The sequence below is a fragment of the Cygnus olor genome, chromosome 6 (genome assembly GCF_009769625.2).
Source record: "Cygnus olor isolate bCygOlo1 chromosome 6, bCygOlo1.pri.v2, whole genome shotgun sequence".
NCBI lineage: Eukaryota > Metazoa > Chordata > Aves > Anseriformes > Anatidae > Cygnus > Cygnus olor.
Window position 1 is genome coordinate 12,858,750 of NC_049174.1, and position 14,498 is coordinate 12,873,247.

General features: G+C 40.9%; 1 protein-coding gene and 1 long non-coding RNA gene across 2 annotated transcripts in view; one reads left to right on the plus strand and one right to left on the minus strand.

The window, feature by feature from the left end:
• Positions 1-14,498, plus strand: part of PLEKHM3 (pleckstrin homology domain containing M3) — an 80,200-nt gene that overhangs the window by 36,454 nt on the left and 29,248 nt on the right. The window contains exon 5 of the mRNA XM_040562302.1: positions 5,822-5,885. Coding sequence (XP_040418236.1) covers positions 5,822-5,885 — 64 coding nt within the window. The remainder of the gene's footprint in view (positions 1-5,821; positions 5,886-14,498) is intronic.
• Positions 2,156-13,498, minus strand: LOC121072584. The gene is made up of 3 exons (XR_005821320.1): positions 13,123-13,498; positions 3,488-3,599; positions 2,156-3,372 (listed from the first exon to the last, which is right to left on the minus strand). It is a non-coding gene; the product is annotated as an uncharacterized LOC121072584 (long non-coding RNA).

A 14,498-nucleotide genomic window follows, 5' to 3' on the forward strand; every position in this document is an offset into this window, starting at 1 on the left:
TTTCAGAATAGAGAGAGACTTTGTGCACTGCAATTTTAGTTGGAAGCTTGTATCCTGGTTCAGGATTGCTGATGAATGATGAGAGTAACTGTTTTAGGGATGCTCATTGGGCATTTTGTAATGGCATGAAACACTACTTTACCTGGACATGCTTGATAATAAATCTAGCACTTAGTGTGGGCTGAAGTTATTCAGGGAACGGCTGCTCCCAGAACATAACCAGAAGAGTGTTCATACCTCACAAAATTGAAATGGTTCACAAATGCTTTTTTACCAAACACCTATCATTAGAGGGAAAAATCATTCATCTGATGTAAACACTTCAAGAATTAAATAAGTGGTGCCTTTCAAAATGCATTACTATTTTTATTTTATTAATGTATTATTACCTTTTGACTTCTGAATCACCAGGTTTCCCAGGGCTCCACTTCCCTGAGTAAGTTTTTGATTTGACTGGAATGTTGGAGTTCTCCTCTCCCACCTTTCAGTAGCTGGGTTTTCCAAGGAAATGTGGTATATCAAAAGCTTGAATCAAACTATATGAATTAGAAACACTGGAAAAGGATCCTACCTTTTTCCCCTCATCTGCGTTGCTGTTCTCTAACTGAAATTAATGTCAAGTGAATTGCAAGAGAAAACCTAGCAAGAGATGTTGTTACCCTGCCACATATATTCGGCATTACTGGCAAGTCACTTACATCCCTCTCTACTTCTTAAAAATCAAATAGTAACTCCGAAAAAATTGAGATGCTGTCAACAAGATCAGAGCATGTGCTGCTCCTCCTGTGCACTACACACACAACCACAGCTGTTGGCAGTGCATGCTGCAGGGATTTGAGAGGTTCTGTTCCCTCTTGTTCAGGGGTAAAAAAATGTGTTCAGTCTAGCGGGAACAGTGGAAAGCAGCATGTGCTTGCCTGTCAGCTGGTGCAGTAGCTTAAAAGTAAGTTGTTCGTGGTTTAAGTTGCAGTGCCAGGATATGAACTGTGCTGGCTGAGGAAATGGACTTGGTATCTGTGGTGCTGTGCCAGCTATGGGTGTAGCAGCTTCCTGCAAAGGGGTGGAGAGGACATCTGACTGTGGCTGTGTGCTAGACCGGTGCATCTGCATCTCCCGTGAGTCAGAGCTCAGTCATACAATTCTCAACCTGGTCAAACAAGACACTCCTGGCTGGCACATGAAATCGTGGTGCCAGCTTCCCCTTCCCTCCCCGCCCCCGTCACCGTTTTCAACAGGCTTTGTGGTACAAGAGACTTGATTGTGCCCCACTGCAGCTAACTGGTTTTCTTTTGATTGTGGTGCAAAAAGAAGAGTTCGCTTTGCTTATCGCGTTTGTACTTGGTTATAGTGTCAGGCTTGGGCAGATTAATTGGTTGTAGCCTTAGCAGAGCTGTCAGGGTATTTAACCCATTGGAGAAAAATTACCCAAGCTGATGATAACAGGCTTTAAATGCAGAGCAATTACTTAGTGCTAACAAAGCACCATGACTACACACTTTGTCCAAATGCAAAAAGCAAAGTCTTATCAGTGATTCTGTTTGCAGGAGGACACTAAAAGATAACCTTTGTTTGTGCAAATACTTACCTGATAAGATCCTCTGAAGGGAACGGATGAATTTCTGGCTCTATCTTGCCTGAAGGTTGTGCTTTAGACTACAATGTATATCAAACAAGAAATAATAATCACAAACTGAGAATGTTCCAATTCTCTGTTTTAGTTGGACCCAGAGTCTCGGATGGTGGTTTCTATCCTGCTTGCATAGATTGCTCTTGTTTCTAGCACACTCCAATAAAGCAATTTAGAAACCTTTAACCATTAGGACTTTGGATTTCATTGTTTATGGGAGTTGGCAAAGCTAAAGGGCTGGTTAGCATTGAACTTAGTTTGTTCACTGCAGACTTAAATCTGACTGGTAGCCAGGGTTTACATGCACAGCAGTCGTGTGACTCACAACTGTTCTGTTTTGCATCAATGATGAAACTGGGGCTGGGAGTTTCCAGACCTCGTGAAAGCTTAGGAGGTGCTTTTAGTGGGACGTGTGCTCGATACCATTTGCCTCTCAGGGGTCACAGGTCACATTCTGAAGCATCACAGTTTGAGTTTTTATTGTGATGAGTCCTAACATCTTGCATTTGACCTCTGCCTAACCTCACTCCAGTTTTTTTCTGTGCTTTAAGATTTGACTGAAGGGACACTGCTTATTGAATGCTTCTAATTGACCAACTTAAAAAAAAAAATCCAGTTCCTTATAGAGCATCAATCAAAAGATTTACAAAACTGACATCTTTTATTTGCTTTTAAATGACTTATCAGAGGTTTCCCATTTGGTGTTTGTAAAGGACCTTTATATCAAGGGGAAAACTTAGAGCACCAAATGCAAGCATATGTTTTAGTCTTTTTGGATAAGGCCTTAAATTAACACTAGCATGTTCAAAGCTCCTTCTCATGCAAAAGTAAAGATATATTTTCTAGTGAATGTTTATAAGTGTAGTTATCCCAGCCTGCTCGCAGTCTATGTAATTTTTTTAGATAAAAAGTGTTTTTTAAGTTGATATGATTGCCATGTAGTACTTTGTCCAGATGCTAATGCAGTAGCACAGTGGTTTTGAGAACCCTGTCTCACCTGCTGTGCTCTGTCTTTGGTTTCCTATGGCCAGTTTCAATCGCTATTGGCAGAGGGTGGAGATGGCCAAAGACTTCAAGTTCCTACCAGCTGCATAAGAAAAGGTGTCTTGAGTCAAGAAGCAAGAGACATTGAATTATTCCTGTGTGCCCCTACTGAAAATATTTTATATACACCATCACTGCAGTAGTTTCAGAAAACCTGTATGGACAGGCAAGGCAGTAGAAACCAGGTGGTGTTCATTTTCTTGTTCACTGGACTGCTTAGTCTGCATGGATTTCCTGCCCCAACTGATTTACTTCTGGTTTATAGTGTGCTTTTTTTTTTTTTTTTTTTTAATATATATGCATTTGAGCCTGATATGCTGGTGCTTTTGTGCTCTAGTTCCCCCACCCACTAGAGGCTGATAACACTGGTGATAAGCAGATCCATTTTGGGAAGGTGGCTTCACGAGTTCTGCACAGGGACTAGTCCAGTTGCTTCATAACAAATTTTGCAAACGCTGTTATTGATGCAAGTTCTAGCTGCTCAGCTGTTTTTCTGTGGCCCACCACAACCAAGAATTGTAATTTTTGAGTCAATAAAAGGACTGCAAATCTGAAGCCCCATCAGCCTTACTTACTGAGGGTCTTTCATGCCTCAGGTTCCATAGCAATGCAAATAGGTGCTCCTCTCACTGGAGTGCCATCCGTCTGTGTGTGTACCTGTGCCTTACATAAGACTGGGAAGGCGGTGTCGACTTCTTTTCCTGGAAATAGATTTAGAAGGGAGGAGGAATATGGATGCTGGTGTCTGCAGAACTGCTACTGCAAGCTAACATGTTTCAGGGCCAGAGAGGTGGATACAGGGAGAGCAAGACTCACCAGGGCCTGTGCTGGCTGAGACTCCCTGACAAAGGTGGTTGCTTGGTCCTGGGTTTGCTCTTCATCGGCACACTTTATAGGAGTTAGAACTTGCAGGAAATAAAATGCAGTCCTTGAAGGCAGGGGAACGTGATATTAGTCATTGATATTAGTCATTTACAGTTTCTGCCTTATAAGCTATTCATGCTACAGACTTTCTGTAGCCTGAAAAAGGAAATCTTTCATTAGCTAATTATTTTCCTTAATAGTGCTGTAAGGGCGTCAGCAAATAATAGAGTTCCTGGCAAAGCTACCATGCTGTTTAGTGCCTGCCTGGTGTGATCAGGGGAGAATGATTGGGGAAATTTAATGAGAGAAATTCTATCAGAGCTGAAAAATGCTAATAGCTTCAAATGCTGTTCAGAGTTGACTCCTTAGCAATCAATTTTAATAATTTTCTATGTGCAATGAGGAAGCTCAATGTCACATGTTGTCTGATACCTGGATTTTGACTGTTTCTAGCTGTCTTTGACATTGGTGCCAATGTATTATGAAGGCGTGATGCAGCAGCAGAGCCAATGCACGCAATCATCTTTAATGGAGCAATGGCATAGCGTACAGAACTGAAGGGGGAAAATGCAGTATCCCAGAGAGGACTGCAGCTGAGAATTGGGTGGGTAGGGCAGATGTGTTTGGTGAGTCAGAAGGAGCAAGGGCATAGTGTTGCTCCAGAAGATTGCCATGAAATTGGCCGTACCCCAGGTGTCAGTGCCTTGCTTGCAGGACTCTTCCTCTCCCAGCCTGATAAAGCTTATTTTTTTTTCAAAAGTACAAAAAGGGGATGGGGCTTCACGCCACTCACTTTAACAGCAGTGAAAAGTCCCTCTGAGACAACTTTGAAAGCATCAGCTTAAAATAGTTAAGAAAACTGCTAAGAGCAGAACAAACCAGATTGCTTCATTATTTCTTAGATTCAGTGATTTGTTAATGATTGCAGTTGATATGGCCCTGCTGATTGGTGGTTTAGCTAACTAATGTTGTCCCAGCTTCTAAATTTTTTTTGAGTTCCTCTGTAGTTTCTCATTAATCTTATATTAAGAGTAAGTTCATGTCAACCTTTCAGTATCGTGAGGTGTTTTTGTACCTGTCCAGTAGTCTGTCTTTTCATTCAGTTCTACCTTTACAACTGATCTTCCTCAAAGCTTTGTTCATATGTTTAGTAAGATCATGAATTTTGTTTCTATTTTACCTTGAAACTGCATGATGGTAACATAGAAACTGAGTTCACAGTTTCTTCTCTAAGCAACATGTATTGTAAAATAGTTGCTCATCTTTACACATACTTGGTTTGTGTTGTTTGTTTTTTTTTTTTTCCCCAGGACTGATGTGATTCTCTTCTCTTGTAGGATACCAGAGCATGGTGTTAAGTTTGTTCTATGCAGATGGAAAAAAAAAAAAAAAACACACAAAAAAACCTGTTTGAGCTGGTTGTGTTTCTGTGTGTTTACACAAAGATAGACATTTTAGTTAGATGCACTTTCTCTCTTCCCAGTATCTTTATGGCAGATGCATAGGTTTTCATAACTTTTCCTTGCTATATCCATTTAACTTTACAAAGTCCATTTTTCTCTGTAACTTTACTTTAACCCTGTTGTTAATTGTACTGCAAATCATCCTAAGGGCACCTCTTCTCTATTCCAGTTTCCATAATTTAGCTTTACAGCCACAGGTCTGTCAGAAGATAATGGTGTTGCCTGAAACTGTGTTTTTGTCACATAAGTCATTGTGAAGTCAATACCAATACAGATTTTCTGTATGCAAAATGGCATTGATATCGGTAAACTTGATGTTGAACTAAAATTATCTGCACTTACATGGCTCCTAATATGTTTTATTTCAGTTTAAAAAAAAAAAAACAACAACAAACAAAACAGAAATTGCACTTGAAGTTGAGTTACAGCTTTCTAAGCAGCCAGGAATCTTTGGCTAAAACCCATCAGAATACTTATAATGTGTACCTTGAATTACTTGTAATTACTGGGTTAATTCTTTAACAGAAACACCTTCTGTGCTCTGGATGATCTTTTGACAACTGGAAATCTTGTGGTACGTGCTTACCTACAGTTGCCCCTGCATGGCATTCATTTTCATTGTGGAACTTGTGGAGTTGTGTCCTTACAGGAATGTTGAAAAGTTGCTGATGCTTACAGAGGAATGTAATTCCAGTTTCTGACAAGCTCCTTCTCTAATATTGTTCTGCAGTCTTTTGGGAAGAGGAGGAAACCTTTTTGACTTTCCAATTCAAAAAGCCATCCTTTGGAAGCATGTCAATGCATCCATTCTTCTCTTTTTCAGGATCTTTCCCAGAGAGTATCTTCTCCAGCAAATCCATCTTTATTCTCTGGCAGACCTCCAGCAGGTAAGTTTCTTCAACTAATTCTACTTTTCTCTTACTAAGGGTCTTCAATGCTAACTGTACATTCCTCCTTCTAGCTAACCCAAAACATAAGTAGCCTTACTTCCAAGCCATCTCTGGTTATGGTTTGGTATAAAATGGGTTAATGGGGCCATCACTTAGTGTTGAAAGAGTAAAAACTAGAGCTGCAATGTTGAAATGGGGCTGGAAAGAGCCTGTGAAAGAAAACTGTAGGCCGCAAAGAGAACTTTGCTGGGAGAAATGTTTATCTGAGCAGTGAAGGCTTGTCTAAGGCTCGACCTTAGACAAGTAGTGACAAGTAGTATTTACTTTTTTGCTTGAAAGAATTGTTCTTCAGGAATTTGGGTTTGTACAGTCCTTGGTGCAACATGCTTATTTACTAATGTAATAAGGTCTGTTAGGCATCAGCACAATACAAAAACAAAAAAATTAAAAACCTCAACAAGCATGCTACACAAAGTTATACCACGCAATGTTGGTGTGACAGACATGGCCATGGAAGAGAGAATGTGCCAGCAAAACGTCTCTGTGTTGGTGTTGATTGAGCTAAGTGAACACCTTGCAATGTATCTGCCTGAACAGCAGGGTTTTATCGCATACAAGATTAAACAAGAAGAATTTGGCAAAAAGAGATGAAAAGAAAGGAAAGGAATTCAGGTACGAACGTGCTGTAGTACTAGATGCGCAATGAAGGAAGCAAGGAGGTAAGATGTGCTAGCTGACCTAGGCACCATCTGTGTTCATGCTCTCATGCCATTGTCTATGATAAGTAAAACAATATTTTAAGCTTCTTCCACTGATGTTTTCCTTGTCCAACCATGCCTTTTCTGCAGGGTGTAGCAGGCAGCATAGTCAGTTCAGGATGTTCAGTTGACACCTTAAGGTGAGGTAGTTCAGATTTCCCTCAGAGCTGGAAGCTACAGAACCACAGGAAAAAAAATGGCTTTTGTTGGCTAGTGAAGTGACAGACTGGAAATGATTCCATATATAGAATAAAAGGCCAGATATCTGAGGTCTAAAACAGTTTCCCACATCTTTTCAGCATGTTCTGCTATCTCATCTCTAATAATCAAGCCATGAAATAGCAAGCTACTTAACTCCAGAGCTGCAGTCTCCCTGGTGGGCCTGTCTCTCAGCCCTCGTGCTTTGTAAGCTGCATAATCAGTTCCTACATTGGTAGTAGATGTTTTAGAAGCAATCAGCAGCTTATCAAGCACTCTGTGGGAGGGAAGAAGGGAGGGTAGAAAGTCACAATTCATCCATTGATTTAGCAGTTCCATTAGCATGTTTCTTTGTGTTTGTGTGTTTGCAAGACACCTTCTCTTCCCCTGAGGGCCCTAGCCCCAAATTTATCATATTTAGAGGCAGTATAATTCGATTACCATTTCTGCTGGGGTTGGTTAAATTGGATTTACCTTTTAATCTAGTCATATCCTTGTTGTCAGCCTAGGGAGGGTTTTCCACATTTCAGAGGCTCCAAGTTTGAAATTGGATTGCCTGTTTTTTGTCAAAGTGTAACCAGATGGAAGGGGGGGGAGGGCCCTGGTAAGAAAATGTATCTGACAGATAAACACTAGCACCCTTAAAAGGCACGGCCATCTCCCCAGTTTGCCTGGTACCACTGCTTTCTCCTGATTGCTCATCATTTTCCACTGACCTGCAGTTTGGGTGTTTTTTTTAATCCTGAAAGTTTCCCCTCCTTTTGATTCCTCTACTGCCTATTTCTTCATATCCATAGGCTGCTTTTGCACTGTATCTGCTGTCATGTATATTGTGTGTGTTTGGGAATTAACTAAAAGGTTTATTAAAGATTAATGGAAAGATAAGGCATGGTGAGTGAATTAGAAAAGCAGAGAGGGGTAATCTGCAGATATAAGCAACCTTTACCCTGGTTAGTCAAATCTCAATTCTGATTGGTTTCCAAGCCAAGTACTCTTTAAAGATCCTGGAAAACAAGGAATCATTTTCTACCAAGCAACTGGATTTTAGAAATGTTCTATAAATGTCTCTTCTCAGGTGAAAAAAAAAATGTTGAAATGCCTGTTTGCCACAAGATGAAGCAGCGTACAATACTATTTTAAAAGGAAATCCAGTTTAAACCTCTTTCCAAGCTCAACAGATCTCCATGCCTAGACCTTATGGGTGTGGCTGAACACATATTTGAGGTATCTGATGATCTAGGGATGGTTGTCACTTGGATCAGTTTGGAGAGGGCTCTGTGGAGAAGACCTTCACTGGGTTCAAAGCAAAGGGGATGGGAAATTAGACAAAATGTCATTAGTTGTGGAAAATTGCTAAACTCTCAGTGAGAAGGTACTTTTCCTAATAGTGCTCACGTGAGTAATCTGTCCTGCATCCCCATTGAGCCTTCCATTAAAATGCTGTTGCTTCTCTGTTAGCCAGTTTATCCAGAGCTATTCCAATCAACTAAAGCTTTAAGAAGACGACCTCTACTTGTTAGGAAGCAAGTACTCACTCTTGAAATTACTGTTTTAAGCATACATTGTACACTGGAAAAAACAATTCCTCTTATTTATGTGCTGTATAGTCCCTGATGATACAGTCAAAGTCAAGGGTAGCATCACCATGAACTTAGTGGAGGTTGTGAACTTGTTCTCTGCTGCTCTTACTAATGTCCACTGTGGACATGTGGACACAGGTCATGCAAGTTGGAGTTCGAAAGTATCTATTAATTTTCTGTGACTGTGGAGCTGCTTTTTGGTGAGACTAACAGCTTTTATGCTGGTAAACATTGGTTTGTATAGAAGCTGACTCAGACAAGAATCTTGCATTTTGTAGGAAAATATCTTGCTACTTAACTTGATTCTAGATTAATTGGAGCTTTACAAGTAACAGACTTGAAGTGGCTATTGTGACAAGCTTGAAATTCAGGTGCTTAATCCACACAGAATAATTAATATCTTGCCTGGATTTTATGTTAAATAGCAATATATACAAGTGTGCAAGATTAATGCAGTGATGTTCTTTACTGAAGAAACACTCTTAATTATGGAAATTATTTCATCCTTGTGCACTACCTTGAAAAGATACGGTAAAATAAAAAGGATCAATGTAACAGCAAAAATGACTGGATGTCAAGGATGGGAATGTTGAGTGAGATAGGAGATTTTAAAAAGACAGTCTGAAGATTTGTTTACATGCGAACACTCAGGAAAAAATGCTTGAAAAGACAAAATATGGGAATTTTAAGTAATGAATTGAACCATATTGAACTGCTGTAAATACTGTTATTCAAAATATAAGTGTTTTTTCTTTGGTTTATGTCCATTTACTTTGGAAGCAACGTGAGCTAAATTGTATTAAAGCCATTTTCATTCTGAATTTTTATATCCTTACAGGGGTGTAATGAAGTGGATTTAATTTATCCATTTTACATTGTAGATAATAATCCATTAACATTAATTAAACATCCATTAATTCCGATCAACTTTCCCGACTATCTACCTGTAGATGAACCTACGACAGCGTGCAGAACCATGGAGAGAAAGGGTAAACAGGAGAGCCCCATTCTCCAGCGCTATAGCACAGGTCATATAGCGAATGTGAGATACGCATAAAATCCTTAATGGAAATGCTTCTTTGAGGAACACACAGTGAACATGATGAACTTAATGCCACAGTAATATTACTGAGGCCAGAAGTTTATCATATTTGAGAGGATTAAGTATCCATAATGAGAATGTCCACAGTTACACTACACAAAATAAAGAGATTATAAGGTTTCAGAATAGACCCATTACTTACTGAGGGAATTAGGGAGATGTCTTCCCTATTGACAGACAGATCAGTGATTTCATCTTCCTCTAACATATTTAGTACTGATTACAGCACCTGATAGGATTTTGACTACATGAAAATTGGTTTAACAGAAGCATTCCCAATTTGAAATCTTAATTTACACATGTAGTGTTCCCTAAAAAAAATGGGGGAAAGAAGAATAAACTTCAAGTGAAGCGTAGGTTGCACCTAATTTGAGCATGTTATATTGTTAGACCAGGATTAGGAAGCCTTAGAAAAACAAAGAAGTGGTTAGGGCTGCTTCACTTTTCCAAGCTTTTAACCTGTCCTGTACTTTTTTTCATACCTCCTTTTTCTAGTGGGCACATACGTGTTTTACATGTATTTTCCTAGGCTGAGATGGAGGCAATTGGAGATGATATTTCTAGCGTTTTTGCAGGTGCAAAAAACTTTTGCAGGTGCAAAGGTTCAGGTTGATTTAGACAACTTGTTTCATGAGTCCCATCAATATCAAAGACTGCAAAGAGATATGGGAATTTTTTGCTCTTGACTTCCTGGGTGGGTTTGTTTTTTTTTTTTTTTTTCAGAATTAAAACTTGTTTTCTGATCACTTGGTCCTCGTACCATTACTCGGAAATGCTTGGCTTTGATTTATAACATACTGCGTGACGACTTCCAGATCCATCAGTGGTGTTGTCCTTGCTCAGCAGTATCCTTTTCTTTACCCATAAAAACATTCCCCCAAGTAGATACATGCAAACTGCACGATCCTCATTTGATGGGAGGTGCTGCTGGCATTATAATTGGCTTTCTAACTTCCTCCTCTCTTTACCTTCCCATATGAGCACTGAGGTATAAAAGAATCAGAGACCTTTCTCAATGGACTCTGAATGATACTAACTCTCACTGAGGATGTGAGTTCATCACAGAGTACTGTGCTAGGACATATATTCTAAAAAAAAAATCTCACTGTTTGTTAGCTTGTTAGGAGCCAGGTCTGTGCTACAAACTTCTGGTAACGCAGCAGTGTCTGTCAGGGAAGTGATGGGATGTGGCATCTAACCCATGTGCCTGTGCTGGTGAAAGCCAGTGGTGTGCATGTGGCTATATTGACTGGCAAAGCTGGGTTTGGCTAAAATACTTTGGACTTGGTCTAATGTTAGAAGTGTTACTGGCATAGGTGCGTGACAAAAAAAACCAACCCACACTCTTAATGGATATAGCTGTACGTATACAAGCATTAGTGCAAACTCAGTTACATAAATAAGAAAGTCTCTTGGTGGCATCATTTGTTTCATTCAGTGAATCAATATAAGCTGTATCAGCTTAAACATTTATTTACCAAAGAGGTTTACCCATGTAGCTGTACTAGCAGATCCTTCTAAGTTTAGACAAGCCCTTATTTTGCTGAGGGCAGGAGGTGGCAGATGAGAAGGAGAATTAGAGTTTGGCAGGCCTGGCTGTGAAATCCTGCTGAGATGGCTGAAAATTTGTCTGTCACAATTTCTGCAGGAGGTGGTCACTGAGCTCAGCAAGGGCAGCTAAATGCAAGGCACCTCTTTGTCATAGCTGCCACAGTTCACCATCCAGCATGGTAGTGAAAACATTGATTTAGATCTCCAGCCTCCCAGGCAAGCTGTTGACACGGTCATGTGGGACAGGTGCGAGTTCCGAGATGCGTTACTACCAGTATTCAGCTGACCACAGGTTGGGAGGAAGACAATCCTCAAAGTAGAACTGGTTTAAAGCAGTGATGGGTTTTAATTGATGTGTTCAGGTGCAGCCCCTGCTCTTAAATATTGCTGGGTGGAGACAGAGACAGGTGTTTGTGCGGGAGGGAGTGTGAGAACATATGCATTGGTAAAGTTCATCTGCACATCAGTCCAGTTCTCAGCCTAAGGCACAGGAGATCTGGACTCTCTTCGCAGCTCTGCTGCAGGCTTTCTCGGAGACAGAGGACAAGTCATTTGTAATGGGACTAAGGTAAAATGGGTCCCACTTTACTATGTGTATGTTTAAAACAGTCATCCAGGACATGATAAAGTCAAAGTAAGGAAAACAGCATTTTGGAGGGATAGTCCATCTCACCTATTTTAAGTGTATTTAGGAGGGAAGCAGCCTGCTTCTCTCTGTTGCAAGTGAAGGGGGCTGGGGGTGACCAGTCAGCTCAGATTTAAGTCTTAGAGTCAGGTGTTGGCGTTACAGCAAATGCGTCGTGCAGTTTAAATGTGTGAAGGTTGTGACGCTCTTAGTTCTGTGCAAATGGATGCATCTTGGACCCCCCTGTGGCAGGGGGGTTGGAACTAGATGATCTTTAAGGTCCTTTCCAACCCAGGCCGTTCTATGATGGGACCATAACAGCATAATGTTAGTAGCCATCTTTATATCCTTTTGTTAAGACCTGTGTGTTTACGACTGTGGTAGTTGCATTAGCAGAAAACTATGAAAATAATTCTGGGATGGGAAAAGATACACAACGTGTATTTTCATAAATATTAAAAGGTCTGATACCAAAAGAGCAATTAAACAGTTTGTATACTTTGCTGTGGCTCCTTTATCACTCATTTCTGTCACTCCCTGGAGTATGCTAGCACTGAGATGTCTTTCAGCACACCAGGAAACTCTTCAGGTTAGCTGATATTCCAGGTGTGTGTATAATTCCCCAAACTGCTGACAGCTCAGCTTACAATTAGTGGTAATGGCAAGGATTTTACTGGCGTTTCCTTTTTACCACAGCTCTGCTGGGGAAAGGAGTTGTTGTCATTGAGAATGGCTCATGGTCATGTGGAGAGCATGGCAGAGCTGGCCAGGAGTGTTTGGCAGGTGGCAGCCAGGAAGACAAGTTCATCTGAGTTTAATTAGATGTGTTAAAGTCTTGGAGGAGAAGTGTGGAGATACAGCAAGTTTGTTAATAAATGCTTTTAACAGCAGGACAGGGTTTGCATCTGCTCGAAACCAGAGTTTTCAACAGGCCTTATTAAATACATGTGGTGCTTTTCCACATGAATATGAAACCTGGGCCACTTCTGGTGGGTGTAGCTTTCTAGTGTGAAACTGTTTAAACGGCTCAGCAGTGGTGCCAGTGGGTCACAAGAGCTTCTGAGATCTGCAGAGATCTTCTAAAGTTTTTTGAGCTCACAAATTAATATTGCTACTATATTCAGTAGTAATATAAGCTACTCCTTTTCTACTACTTTGTGCTAACCATGATTCTTTTTTTGTTGTTGTTGTGCATCATGAAAGGCCCAGAACTGGAGATAGGGTTAGCTGTGTGAAAAGCTGGGCTCTAACCTCATTGTTGCGCTTCCCATACAATGTCTGTTCAGGAGAGGCAGCTGGCCGTGTCCCAGGACTTAACATCCCAAGAAGCAGAATTTCCCAAAGAAACAAATACTGTCTCAGGATTACCTGCTTGGATGAAATAAGGGTTAAAAAAAATCTAAATATACTTTGTACTCACAGAGTTTTTTCAGAGTAACCCTAGCCATTTTCCTGGTATGTTGCTTTCTTTCTCTAAAGCCCTCAGCGGACTCCTCCTTAAAATGCACTGATCCAGTCCTGTGCAAGGCAGAAGCGTTTCTACCTTTGTGATGTCATTCATGAAATAATGTCTTACTCAGTAGGCATGTAGATTAAGTTAATGTCTCAGCATGCAATTGCCTGCTTAGTCTTAAACAGAGAGAGAGAGAGAGAAAGGAGTACATACACTCTCTGCCTGAATGCATATTTACTTGTGTGAGTATACAGAGTCACATACAGTTTTTAAGCTGAGGAAAGTGCTTTCTGTTCTCTACCAGCCAAATACCTGCTACTCTTTCAACCTTGTTTGATTAAAATAGCCTTTAACCTTTGCTTGAATACTTGTTTCTTAAAACAACCTATAATTCATCCCTGCGACAAGATTAGGAGAACTCAGGGTGTGACACAATTGACATGTAGCTGCCTGGAAACCTTGGGGGAAGGAGAAAGGTGGGAAGAGGCCTAAAATGCCAGGAGTGCAAAGGCAGAATCTGCAGGGCCAAAGTCTCTTTACAGGGCTGGTTGTAGAGCTGACACCAGTGATTTTCCAGTGTGTTGCTTATACTGAGACAATTCTATCTTTCCCACTTGTGTCAGCTTGAACCGAGAGACCCACTGAATTTCAGGCTTTTCTTCCTTTCCGTGAGAGGAGTGGGGGAGCGCTTGGAGAGACCTTGTTATCCTCTCTGCCTCCTGCTATAAATTCACTTGGACTGAAGGATAAACCCTGAACATATACCCAGTTTGTTCTTCCTCCCCAGCCAATGTAAATCCATCTTTGCTTGTACCCTGTCTCTAGATGTGCTTGCCAGAGATTAACAGCATTTGCTCTTGAATTTGTTTTTATTTTCCTCTTCCCCGTGCCTCTAAGAGTTACAGTGGCTTACTTGCAGAATATCACTTTAATGCAAAATTAAAGTGCAGCATTTCAAGCCTTCCCTTTTGGAAGGACCGTGAATAGCAAATGGCTCTGCCCTCAGTGTGGACTGCCAGTGCAGGGAGGTCAAAAAGAGCCAGTGATTTCTGTTTATTCACATTCTCACTCATTTCTGCTGTGGTTTGATTTGTTTGGGGTTTGTTTTTTGTTTTTTTTTCCTCGCGGTGTTTATCCCCAGGTTTCCTTTCGGGATGTTCTCTGCCCTGTGTGGGTGATGAGTTAGCACGGCACAATACGTGGCTGCGCAATGTCGCTTTGTCTGTGTCAAGGCCAGCAATGGCAAAATGGCGGCATGTGTGTCAGAGCCAGCACCACGGGTGTCAGCAGCTGGCAAACAGAGTCCCTGGCCTCACCTGCTCCCATCCACATTGCTACCACTT